Source organism: Armigeres subalbatus, chromosome 2 (genome assembly GCF_024139115.2).
Source record: "Armigeres subalbatus isolate Guangzhou_Male chromosome 2, GZ_Asu_2, whole genome shotgun sequence".
Lineage (NCBI taxonomy): Eukaryota > Metazoa > Arthropoda > Insecta > Diptera > Culicidae > Armigeres > Armigeres subalbatus.
In genome coordinates, this window is record NC_085140.1 from 314,869,550 (window position 1) to 314,883,421 (window position 13,872).

Genomic DNA, 13,872 nt, shown 5'->3' on the forward strand with positions numbered 1-13,872 from the left:
AAATCCAAATTGTTTTGAACTTCTTCAGTTGAGAATTTTTTGGAATGGTCATACAGTAAACGGTATCATTTGCATTCACATGCCTTAAATTGCGATTTTCAATGGCATTGAAGAAAAAATCTTCACTGGTCTACTAAGCATCTTCTGTTGGTTCCTAATACCATTTTGACTAAAATCCCAAACAGACTCGTATGCCGAACACTCATTACGTGAAGATTTATCTGAAGTACTTTCTTTTTTTTTTGCAAAAAAAAAACGAATCAATCAATGACGAAAAATAGTTTAATATAGCAGTAATATTGTAATTTTGAATTTTAGTGCTAGTGGGAATCGGAATTTGAATCAAAGTGTTCGGAATTTGAGACGAATTTCGGTAGATTGAAATCATTCAGTGTTGATAGTTATATTCAATAAAATATGAATATCAAGTGCTTATATGAAAGTCCTATTCTTTCGCTAGCTGATGCAAACTATGTATTGATCTAATAAAATATTATAATTTATTTGCCATAAAGACCTCCAAAGTTAAAAATGTGCTCAAGTGTTCGGAATATGGATCAAAACGGTATAACCCAATGTTCGGTCAGGTATCCTTTGCTAAACGTTAAGAATACAATGATTTTTTCTTGTTAAAATTCTGTGGAATGTCGCCGAAAAGGCCAGCATAATGATATTCAACATTTGTTCACTGTTGATTTTAAAATTAGTTGAAGCTAAAATCTTCCTTTTATGAAGATGGTGCTTGCAATTCATAATTGGAAAGTACTTTATGTAGACTGTGATGATAGCAGGAAATGTTCCTGAAGTAGAAGAAAATACCATATTTGCCTCAAGTTACAAAAACTACTAAACTACAAATAAACTTTAGTGTGAAAAATTCTAACAAAAATAATATTCTTAATCATATTAAAATTTAAAAATAGTTCGAAGTTTTTTTATGTCCTCCTTTTCGACCAAATGTCCTCCTTTTTCGCTACGATTCGGGTGAATTGTCCTCATTTGGAAAAATTCCATATGGTCACCCTAGCTCTAGGCGTGGTTTTCAAAATTAAATTATAAGATCGAAAGATTAAACCCACTATTACACGACAACCTTTTGATGACCATTATAAGAGTAAGATATGACCAAGTGGCTCTCTCAAGATGACCGCTATAAAGCTATTACAAGAGTAAAATCAGCAGTGATTCAAATCGTTCGGGGCTGTCAGTTTGAATATGAATCTGAAACATTTATTTTCCCAGCAGCTGATTTAGATTCATTTTTTATACCAGTCAAATTAAAAAAAAAAAATGAAACTGGTATAACGCTCCGTCCTATTTTCTGCAGATTCGAACTACGATTGAATCACGAAATTCAAATATTTTTCAATTGTTTTGGTGTATGAATGCGTCATTTTATTTACGGATCAATCCACTTTGCAATTACGGCGCCTTTCTTGGCAGCAACATAATGATTTCATTCAATTGAAAATTTGAAAAAAATGAATGGAACACTGCTGGAGAAACCAACATGTTTGTTCTATTTTGCTCCAGATGCAAATTAGAATAGTGGTCGAAAATTTGGAATGAAACTGAATCACTACTGATTTTACTCTTAGAGTATTTATAAACCATTTTTAAACCATTTCCAAAAAAAGGTAATTTGGCTGCGGTAGCTGTCAACAAGGTTGCTTTGAAAAAAGATATATAAACCTTTGCAAAAAAATAATAAAAATAATGATGAGGGTGATTACAAAATAATATTTTAACATAATTGTTGTTCATTGTCATTGAAATGAGGTGCGCTTTCGATTTTATGGTGAAAGTTAATGAAAAAATTAGATTGATCATCAAGCGCTCTTGAAATAATGTATTCTTAGGCAATGAGTTTAAAAAAATTATAACAGTAATATCGTAAATTTTCAACGGTTATATTGATTTTCCACCTCAATATATAATTAATGCAAATTAATTACCAAAAAAGTGGATTGCGTGCTGAAAACATCGTCAAATCAAGAATTCTAGTGATAAATATCACTGATTTGAAAATGTCCCTACTTTTTCAACTTGGCCATCGTAAATTTCGATCAGAAAAATGCTGTTCGGATTTATAACGCTCTGAATCACAACCGTAGAGCTGCTCATAAGGTCAGTAGGCGTTTGACTTTTGAAGCTTTTTCAGCATATTTATGAGAGGTTTGTTGATAGCAATAAGAGCGACAATAAAACTGAGCAACTAGCTATGGTGATTGCTATTTTAAATCCATTATAAGAATTGAATAAACCCAAGAAGTATGGAAATTGTTATTTGGGTAGCTCTATGCAAGAACTTCTAAAAACAGTCATTTCTAGACAACACATGTGTGATTTCAAAGCACATCTGATCACGGAATTATAACTGTCATGATTCAACTAGAGGCATTGTAATCGTACGCTGTTAAAAAAACTGCAAGAATTATAAGCTTCTTGTGTACGGGAATCATCAGTCTACTGACTCAGCGCTTTTCAAATTGGCTCAATAGGGAGAAATTATCAGATTTTTTATTATTTATTTTCAGACTAAGGCCGAAGTAGTCTATTCAGTGCATAAAAGTCTTCCTCATTCAGCTCGTCGATGGCTATACGTCGCCAGCCAGGGCGTTAATGTACCCAATTTATTTAGAACGAGTGACACATTTCTTACACTTCTAGGAATTATGTATAAATGATGTTTCGCTTAAAATGTCTTATTCCATGTTAATATGTTCGCTCTTGGGTCTACAACTATATCTGAATTTGCCTAAAGCTAATTTTCACATTAAAACCGTATCCGTTGTTTTCAATCATTTCTTATTCAGGCAGACTCTATTTTGATGATATTGTTGATGTATTTAAGGTTTGGGCGATTCTTAATCTTGAAATGTTAAATGTTGAAAGCTTCCAATATCTTGGTAGCCAAATGGCGTCAGACGGCGGGACCAACATCGACATAGGCTCACTGATCAAGAGAGCAAGGGCTGCACCAAAATACGAATTTTCAACTCTAACGTGAAAACTGTGCTGTTATATGCTAGCGAAACATGGTGTGTATCAGTGGAGAACACTCAACAGCTGCAGGTGTTCATCAACAGATGCATGCGGTATATAATTCGGGCCTGGTGGTCTCACAACTGGATCTCAAGCAACGAGCTCCATTCTCGTCGTCACCAGAGAGGTCAGAGAGCAACAGTAATTCGGGATCGGATGTGGGGCTGGGTCGGCCACACTCTACGTAGGGTCGAAAACGAAATCTGTAAACAAGCATTAGACTGGAACCCAGCGAGACATCGCAGCAGAGGCAGACCCAGAGGCTCATGGCGGCGTAGCCTCAATAAAAAAAATCAAAGAAGTCGACCAAAATCTAACCTGGCAACAGGTTGAAGCGATAGCTGGACATCGCTCAGGATGAAGATCTTTCAAGTCGGCCCTTTGCATCACCGGAGGTGTACAGGAGGAGGTGCCCTTGTTCCTAATAAGGTTGGCAATACCGCCCATGCCGACATATTTTAGGGATGAATGACCTTATGGGTTAATGTCCCTCAAATAACAAACCAGAACCAGAACCAACCATGCCGACATAAATCCAATGTTTTATATCTCGTCGATAATAATAACGGTGAATCTCCTCGAATTGCTAATGTAGATATGTTATAGTTATATAAAAGCCTTAATAAATACAAATGTTTGCTGAAAAACGAGTAGTTTTTATAAAACTCACATTATGTAACCACGAAACTATAAGAACATTCAAATTTCAACTAAACCATCCTCAAATCAATATTTCAAGAACGAGTAAGGTTTCCAAAGTACGCTGTATAACCCCATTTTATTATTGTTAATCTTCCTTCATAATAATAATGCTCACTTTAGTCACAATCAACATTGGCTGTCTTGCCCCATATGGCGTGCTTGTCCTATTTTCCCCTACCAACTATTATGTAACAAGATCTGTACTCACCTGAAGACATATAATATCTGGATCGTTTTGTACTATTTCTTGAATGGCTTGATAGCGTCTGCACTCCCACGTGAGCGCATCCATTGGACATCTAACGAAACCGTCGTTATTCATACCGAGGGCTGAAACAGGACACAATTTTAGCTAGCTCATTTTTTTTCTACCGCTAATAAACTAATCTCACTTTGCGAGAGCATGTTCCACTGAAAAATCCGAATCTGCGCGGAGTTGGGGGCGGCCTGCGTTGGCTCACTGCACGCTGCAATGTGAGAGGAATCTAGGTAATTTTAGGTAACGAAAGACATCCACCGGCAGCTGCTACCCCTAACCAACCGACCACCGGTACTCACTTTTGGAAATGGCGTCCAGCTTCAACATCCGGAACCCATCGGCAACGTCCGGCGGTATTCGCGCCCGTTCGTCAGGTTTGAGGAACCTACGCTTTACCAGCTGGGGCCGGTCTTCGCCGCGCATTAGCCGACAGTACTCGATCAGGTCCGGGATGGACATCCCGTCCGATATCTCCAGCTTGTCATCCTGGCAGTCGACGTTCTTGATCTGGGGCGCCGACGTGAAGGAGCCCATTCTGGAATGAGATAAAATTAGGGAAATGGATGTTAGCAAAGAGATATGTTCCACTTTGAACTTTGATGAGCTGAAAAGGATTAAATCGTTTGTACCTTTGCAGCATAACACGCTGCAGGTGCGATTTTTTCTTAGTTCCAGACGAAACTGGCTCTTCACTTTCGACATCACTGTCTATGCCATTTGTTTCAATCATTCTACTTTACTACCTTCTCAAACCGAGTTCTTTAGTCTAAATATAATTGCCACAGTTGAAAGTAAGTCCACCCTCGTCAACTGGCGCCGTCTGACTGAGAAACCCACCGGAGCCTTCGGTAGAATCTTGGTAGAAAGTGGTTTTGGGCGGAGGTATCTGTGACAGTCAGTCATGCACGTGCGGAATAGCAAATGACGTGACACACGCTCACTCGGCGAAAGGTGAATAAAACATTTTCATCTTTCGCGTTGAACCTTGTGAAGATGCAATGAAAAGAGTGGCGAAAAACGAGGCGGAGATCATCAAAACAAGATAATCCGTGACTAGGTGACATCTCTCGTTTTGTAAACCGGGGTTCAGGGTTGCTCGTAAGCGGGATGAATTATTCTCACGTAAACTAGTGCATTGTGTTTTTTTTTAGAAATAAAAAAAAACTCTAGTGAGAGGTCATTGAAGACTATTTGAACGGAGAGATATGCAAACGAAACAAAACACTTGGGAGCCGGCGGACCAGACAGCAACATCCTTTATAAAAAGGGTATTGTTTATCAACTTGGGCTGATCGCAGAATATATAAATTGCTACGAAATGTGTCCACCTCTGGGATGGATTTAATGGCGTGCTGGCGGTTTATGTTTCATCATTAATCTTCCTAGGAGTGGTCATGTATACGAGGTCACCTTTGTAACTAATTAGATATGACATTCAATTCTGCTTCGAATGATGCAATATACTTACAGATAATTTTACCTCATTTGTTCTCAGATATCAGGACTTTTCATGCTATTGAAGGTATGTTAAGTAATTCAAAATATAAATAAAACTCGATATGTAATCCAGTATTTAAATTCCTACGTCTGCTACATGGCAGAGGAGTAAAGTTCTAATAAGTTTTTACAAGTGTTAATCGATCTAACTCAAACTGATAGCATTTCATTTTGAATCAAAATAGTGAATGACGATTTGATGTAAATGCTTAACTAAAAATATCGAAGTATATTCCTGAACATGCCCAATTCATTTTAAAGCAGAGTGTGAAATTTGGCATAAAAGGGGAAATTTTCGCAGGGGATAATGCTCAAGACTTTTAAATCCATCTATTTACTATCTATTTACGTATTTCGGCCTGAACTGTGAGGCCGTCTTCAGTGTCTCGTACTTAACTCGACTTTGAGTCGAGTCAAGTACGATACACTGAAGACGGCCGCACAGTTGAGGTCGAAATATGTATCTGTAAAGATAACAGAACGTAGTGGAATTAAATGGAAAGTACTAAACTTGTCTTAGACAGTTGAAGACATTCCACTGAAAGAGCTTAAATAATCTTTCTATTTAAATGTAGTTAACAACATTCCATCATTTTCCTATCTTAATTGTGGACAATAATATACAAAAAGTATTAACAGTAAATATACTATTCTATTTAGAAATTTAATAGACTTTTGTCTCGAATGATACTTCATCGTCATCATTATCGTATTTTCGCTCTTAAAGCTGGTTGGATTTGTCTGAAGGTCTTAATGATGATGGTTATTTTTGTATATCCGTCCACATAACGTTTATGATCAACATCAACAAGCACGGGGACTATTCACATCCCATGTCACTGTAACAAATTCGGATCATCTCAAAGCAAATAAAATACATATTTTCATCGCTATTCATCTCTTTCTGAGATAAAAAAAACAGATTAATCTACCTAGCGGCGATGATACCAGACAACACCTCACCTTTGTCGAGCTGAGTCGATCGGTATATAACACTATGGATCTCCGGGCCTCCTATCAAAATCAAAAGATCTTTTTTGGAGTAATCCTATAGCCTTTCGGTACAACTTTGTTGTACGAGAAAGGCAAAAATGGAAACATTTATACTATTTGGAGTATCCCAAAGATCGGTATTGTATTGATCACATGATCACAATTTTCCATTTTTGTTATGACCGGCTACAAAGCAAGACCATGCTGAGGGTGGCTGGGTTCGATTCCCGGTGCCGGTCTAGACAATTTCCGGATTGAAAACTGTCTCGACTTCCCCGGGCATAAAAGCATCATCTTGTTAGCCTCATGATATACGAATGCAGAAATTGTAACTTGGCGTATAAACCTCGCAGTTAATAACTGTGGAAGTGCTTAATGAGCACTAAGCGGCGAAGCGGAAATGTCCCAGTGGGGGATGTAATGCCAATGAAGAAGAAGAAGATGAAGAAGTACTAACACTTCGAATGAATTTCTGATCTAATAGTCTAATAATATGAGTTGATTAAGGTGATTATAGAATAAAGCCAGAAATCGGCCATTTTGTAAACCACGTGTTTTTCCAATATTTTTTTCAAGAGCACTAGATGAAAGAACCATAATGCGTGTGGGGTTGAAATAATGGAAGATCGTTTGCTAAGTTATGCTGAACAATCATAATTTGAGTTTCGGCACTGTACGAAAACTATTACGCCAGATTTGAGCTTTTGGAAATGTATGTAGATAAACGGGTGGTGAATTTGAAATTCACCACGGGCTTCATTCTATAATCACCTTAAACGCTTAGTGATTATAATGTGACGCTGCATATAATAGCAGCAGCATTCGGTGCTTGATTTGATACGGTGCTTTGCAATTTTTTTTTATTGTTCTCATTTATAGAGACTTTCCGCCCGAAACTGGCTTCTAAACAGAACTCTATGTTGAAATAAAGCAAAGAAGATACACATTCTTATTTGTTTCCATATGCATGCGCACAAAATAAACAAACAAGTGGCATAAATAAAGAAAGCAAACACACCACTCCTCCAATCATGTCCACATGACTGAAGGAGTGGAGTACACGCTCGCTTTCCAAGTTGACTCAGCTTCACGCCAACGATACAACGCAATAGCCGTATCATTTCTAGCTTATATTTTTCCACTCCGCGCCACGTGTATCGATCAATCGGAAGGAAGCCAATATCCACAAGGAAAGGGCAAAGAAACTGCGTAGAATTCACTCCGCTCAAATCGAGTTTCACATTCAGGTCCGCGTAGCTTCGGTGAGTCCCACTAGCAGCGACCACATTGACCATCACACCGGTCCTACTATGTATGTTTTCTAATTTCACGACCAGCTCAACAGCACCTCCGTATATGTTTTTGTTTACGTGTTTACGAGAGTTTCAAATGTTTTCAAACCGAATTCGTCGAGCCGATGAAATTTTTAACTATAGTCAAAATTTACAACATAAACACGCGAGTCAAGTTGTGACGAAACTTGATGCGACAACTCCGCGTCAATAGATCAAAGTGACAAAACCGAATCTTTCCCATCCGATGATAGAGCGTGACTATCACCAGAAGCATATCTGCAGCAGCAGCAGCCGTGCGGTCGCCGTCGTCACAGCATGCCTTGAGCATTTTTGCAAAGAAAAACAGGGAAAAAACAGTTGTTTGTCAGGCGCAGTGTAGGTGGAGAATGAGCGTGAAATAAACTGAACAGGGCTGGAAGGTTGTCTATTTTTTCGCTTTATTCAAACCAAATTCAAATCCAGCTTTCACGTTTGCAATAATGGTGGCGGCTATACGCACATAAATCTGACAGTGCTAATCGTTTCTGACGCAAACCTGTTCACTTGCATTCATATAACGGATGAGGGTGGGGCATTATACCCTAGCTTAGCAAAGACTGCTTTAATGTTTTATTTGTAACGATTTTCATAAGTATTGTTGCCACCTGCTACAGTTGAATAATTTACTTTAAAAATAAACAGTTATACAATGGAGATTTCTACTTGAAGAACTTTTCAAGTAGAAAACGAAATACGTATCTGTTTGAAACATAAAAATTAATTAGTGGAAGTAAAGAGAAGAATAATAGTCTTTTAACCGTGGTAATATTTCTTTACCGGAAAACTCATGAGGCAAACACCTTTTGGCTGTCAGCTCTTAGGAAACAACGCACCACACGTCGACGAACCAGAATTTTGGTATGGAGCGTGCATGGAGACGCATAGTACATTGTAAGTTAGTTTCAGGAGTTTTGCCTCGCCGAAATGTTAGATACCTATAATTCATCAAAATGTGTAAGGCTCCCCCAGACCTAAGCCATTTCATCGCTCCAACGGCGACAATACGGTAAAAATGAGAGAATACTCAAAAGGCATCGTCGAAAGGGGGAGGGGGCTTTGGCTGCAACCGTTTTGAGGCCTCTTTCCCTATTGATAATATCCACAGCTGAAAAAGTGTTGATGTTCTGTTGCCGGAAAACTCAAAACGCCTTTACTGGCAGCTTAACCCTTTCAGGGCGACTTTTTTTTACGCAGATTTAACGTACAGATTTGTGTTTTTCCGCTCGATCCTGCCAAAACTAGTATATAAAGAACCAAAAAGGTGTTGAAATATTTTTTTCCGGATGTCCTAAGCCATCCAAACTGTTCTGGAGTACATATCTTCGAATTCATCAGAAAATATCTCTAGAAAATCGATGTGATCATAAGACATGAAATTATCGAGTTTTGAATGAAAGTAACCTTTTTCACGATCTCCAAAACGGCCTGAACGATGTATCCGTTCATTGCTAAACATTCCAGCAGGTCCATTGAGCCGATAGAATTTCACTTATTATGTTTACTAGCTACTACATACCTTTAAGGTTCTCCGAAATACCCGGGAGTTCAGGAGATGCAATCCCGTAACACGGTAGATCACTTTGACGTAGTGTGTTGCGGTGTAAGATCTACCAAACAGAGCCCTAGCCTAATCCATTTTTCTAGCTAGGGCAATAAGTTGTGGTAATTAAGGATTCATCATATTTAGTCCTCGCTACCAACAGCAGTCTCAGAAATAAAACATAATTAATGTTCCTTCCTTGCAGACAGTTGAAAGACTCGAATTCCTCTTGTTTGAGGCTAAACTGTATGCAGCGGAAACATATTTTCAAGCAATTAGTTAAAAACCTCGGTACCCGGTCCTAGGCTGAACTGACTGCTGGAAAAATCGAGTTAGGGGTTTGAATACGTACTAACTCTTCATGAACTGGTGAAAATGGTAGTGAGAGGAACACACGGAAGTTCTTATTACTGAACAAATTCTCTTGCTTGAAATGGTCTTGTAGACAGAGCTAAATCCCAGGTTTTCATTGTTTACTGGTGATATTCTAGAAGCAAGACAAGGATGTGGCTAGGGCTCCGATGCATGGCCAAAAACAGTATCACTGTTCTGTTTTCTCAAGAAAGGATTGATTTCTTATTGATAAGGGGCGCGCCTTCAATGGGATTGCTCTCTATGAAGGGTCTAAATAGCGGGACCTTGTCATGATGGTCTTGAGAAAACAAAACAACAACTGTATCGAAACCGATACTGCATTGCTTCTCAATAGCACTGGAGTAATTCGACATGCACTTAAACACTAAGGATACGGGTAATGCTACAATAGATCTAATAATTGGTCGCAGTGGCACACCCGAACAGGAAAAAAAAAAAAAAAGGAGATGCAATCTACTCGATCAACCAAGTCCTGAACGATATATCCGCCCTAGCAGCACAATTTGGACCGATTTGGTTGATGCAAATCAAATGTGGTGACCAAATTCAGTTGCATATAGGTTACAGAAACTTGTATATCACATATGTGTGTTGCTCGAGCGTGCATCGCTAAACATCCCGGTAGGTCCAATTAGCCGATAGAATTTCACTTATTATGCTTACTAGCTACTACAGGCCTTTCTGGTCCTCCAAAACGTTCTGGAGTCCAAAACATGTGGTCTACCCGATCAACCAAGTCCTGAACGATGTATCCGCTTAGCGCTAAACATCACAGCAAGTTCATTGAGCTTATACGATTTGATTCATTATTTTCACATGCTACAATAGGCTCTCTGTTATTCGATGTTCTTCGACTCTATATCGGGTCGTGAAAGCAAATGATGCCATACTAAAATTATTTTCTCGATTACGTTGATGGTTCTTTCGAACAAATTACCAAAGAATTTCTATTCCACATCTCTATATATGCTTGAGTCAATGTCCTTTCATTAGCGACCCATAGAGGATCGGCTGTATTATAGACCCTCTTTGGATCTCGGATCATGTGATCTATATATCCAATGAACCAACTTTGTAGGTTCGTTGAGTTGATATGACTTCAATCATTATTCATATAAGCTAGTACAGACCATTCATGTTCATCAAAATGTCCTGGAAACCGTATCGATTGAACTCCTTGATCATCCAAAACCGTGTACGCAGAAAAAATCGCAGGTAAACCTCAATGACTCAAGATTGTTTTGAAGCACCTTGGAGATTGCACCTCATTCTTCTTATTGGCATTACATCCCCACACTGGGACAGAGACGCCTCGCAGCTTAGTGTTCATTAAGCACTTCCACAGTTATTAACTGTGAAGTTTCTAAGCCAGGTTACCATTTTTGTATTCGTATATCACGAGCCTAACATGATGTGACTTTTATGCCCAGCGAAGTCGAGACGATTTACAATCCGAAAATTGCCTAGACCGGCACCGGGAATCTAACCCAGCCACCCTCAGCATGGTCTTGCTTTGTAGCCGCGCGTCTTACCACACGGCTAAGGAGGGGCCCATGTTCATAGAAATTAGAATCATATGCTTATTACACCGGATTGGGTAAATACCGATGTTGATGATGATGATGTGGAAGATACTATAAAATAAACTCAAGAATATTTTGGAGTACCTTGAGCATCCCCCATTCAAGAATATTGGATTTGCATCATGCGCATATGCTTATTGAACCGAAATGGGGGAGTGCTTGTACTGACGTTGTGGACATTGCTACCCTGAGTACCTTGAGCATCTCGTATTCAAGAAAATATGTTTTTCATAATGAGTATATGCTTATTGAATCAGATTGGGTAAATACCGACGATGAGGACAATGCAAAAGCCTTGATTGATCTGATAGATATCGTGGGCTGAACTCCAGAACGTTTTGGAGTTCCTTGAGCATCTCGTGTTCCTGAAAATTAATCACAGGCATAACGTTCAGGATGACTCAACTTGTCTGAATATTTAGAAATATCAAACAATGTAATTTAGGATTCACACATGCCAGATTTATTTGCATGCTCTCAGAAGCGAAATCTTCCCAAGGTTTCAGATATCTGGGTCTTCAGGGTCTTCAGTATAGTCAAACTCGAGCCCTGATATTTTTCCTGCAAAGCCAACATCCTGGAAAACTTGGATTCTGAAGAAAGTGGGGACCTATCTATCTCTCTTCTGTGATTTTACACAGCCAATCTAAAACGCTGGGCATATATGACCCATCCGTCCTGAAAGGGTTAAGGAACAACATACCACGCATCGGCGAATAAGTATTCTGATATTGCGTAGAGGTGTGTAGTACATTAAATTATTATTTTTGCCATTTTTACCAAACCTACATCATTCAAGTAAACATGTTAAATATGATTGTTAAACATGAGAGAATACTCAAAAGGCGTTTGGCCCCGGGCGTTATGGGACTACTTCCTCTATCTTAGCAATCAGTTTCACATTGTGTATTTATAGAAAGAAAAATTATTGTTAAGAACCTCACAGCTGACTAGCTCAAATATACTTTACCCCATAGACTCAAAACAATTTTCCACAAAAGCTGGGAGAACTCTTGTGACCGCAAACTTTGAAGCATGAAGCATTAATAAGGCAGAAGACACTAAAAATTCTTGCAACCTAGGCCTGACTTCCCAAGCAACAAACTTTTTTTAACCATCTCATTAACTTGGCTCAGTCGTGTGTTACACTTTGCGGACACGCATATCTTAAATATCATATCTTACAGTTGATATCATGGAACCTAGCCCAATAGGTACAGTGATCTAAGCAATCGATGGAAGCGGGGTGTGGGGAAAGTAAAACTGACAGCTAGCGAATTTGTTGGCTAGCAAGTTTGAGGACGGTATTTTCCACCTTTCCGGTTTCCATGGGGTTGCTAGGAATGCCTAATGCAATCGTATAAGGTCACTCCTAACAGAATCCAAGTTTCAAAGTGCTCGCGTTTTCGGGGGCACACCACTGGATACGGAAGCAGCGCACAACGGTTAGTTTTATTTTTCACGCCTGCTGCGACGCAGCCAAGCTGAATCAACAAAAATGACAGTTGTCCGCCGCCTCCGTGTCGAGTGGTGTGCCCCCGAAAACGCGAGCACTTTGAAACTTGGATTCTGTCAGGAGTGACCTTAAGGGCGCATGATTTGCTAGATTTTTCATCAAAACATACCCACTGGCTAACGCTCTCAACATGGCGGTTTGGCTTGTTTGGCAAATTAAATTTCCTCCTTTCAGAAATTTTGGTTGACATCATCAAAAATGTGAACATATGTATTTGAGATAAACTCCCAAGAATCTTGACCGACGAATCAGATCAAGCATAGTACCAAAGCTGTCTAAGACAAGTGTGCTACTTGTTCTCCATTTGATCAATATTCTTAGTAAGAGTTCCCAGAAGTTTTTAAACAAACATTGTAAAGTGTCAGACAGACCTGAGAACCAGCCCTCATCATCAAGCTTTGATAAAACGGAGCGTTCTCGCTTAATTTCCATTGAAGATTATGATTTTTCCACACAGCTTATATTTACAAGTTATTACAGAGATGATAAGGGATGGACCCTTTTATTTCTCTTTGAATTAAATCCTTGCTATAGACATATTAGATGGTTGTTTAAAATACACAAATCGTTTACAAAGATTATGAAAATCGGCGAGCCTAAGTGTCTGTCTTATGGCTAGACCAGTGCGCCAATCTACTCTGAATGGATGGCGTTGATCAACATTATCCCTCAAACAATTCCAAAGAGTGTCTGTAAGTGTGTGTTTCATAAATTTCTAATAAACAATTTGAACATCCTTTTTAAGATGACTTAGATAGCATCGAAACTAAATCGAACAATAATTAGTATTTTTTTTCTAAATTTGGCCGATACAAATATTTTTAAAACAATTATGTCTCCACTCCTCCTCGGATTTATTCGGACGTTCGTGATGTCAGAGAAGGCTTAACAGTCGATTAGAGCGTGGTCGATTTTGTTTTCCGTTTCATGGCTAGATGATCTCCATGTGGCTTTGTGGATATTCTTGCTGGGGAAAAACTGCATTCCGCAGGAGGCTGTAAAGTTTACACTGTATGCACCGCTGGCCG

At 38.9% G+C, this 13,872-nt stretch overlaps 1 protein-coding gene across 6 annotated transcripts in view; it reads right to left on the reverse strand.

The window, feature by feature from the left end:
- Positions 1-13,872, reverse strand: part of LOC134212636 (nocturnin) — a 106,352-nt gene that overhangs the window by 7,403 nt on the left and 85,077 nt on the right. For 3 of the 6 annotated variants that reach the window (XM_062690658.1, XM_062690653.1, XM_062690656.1), the window contains 3 exons: positions 4,306-4,541; positions 4,140-4,232; positions 3,956-4,077 (listed from right to left, as the gene is read on the reverse strand). In XM_062690658.1, the coding sequence (XP_062546642.1) occupies positions 3,956-4,077; positions 4,140-4,232; positions 4,306-4,541 (451 nt within the window). Of the gene's footprint in view, positions 1-3,955; positions 4,078-4,139; positions 4,233-4,305; positions 4,542-4,635; positions 4,788-13,872 lie in introns of those variants that run through there. The other 3 variants (XM_062690655.1, XM_062690657.1, XM_062690654.1) reach the window with 3 other exon arrangements.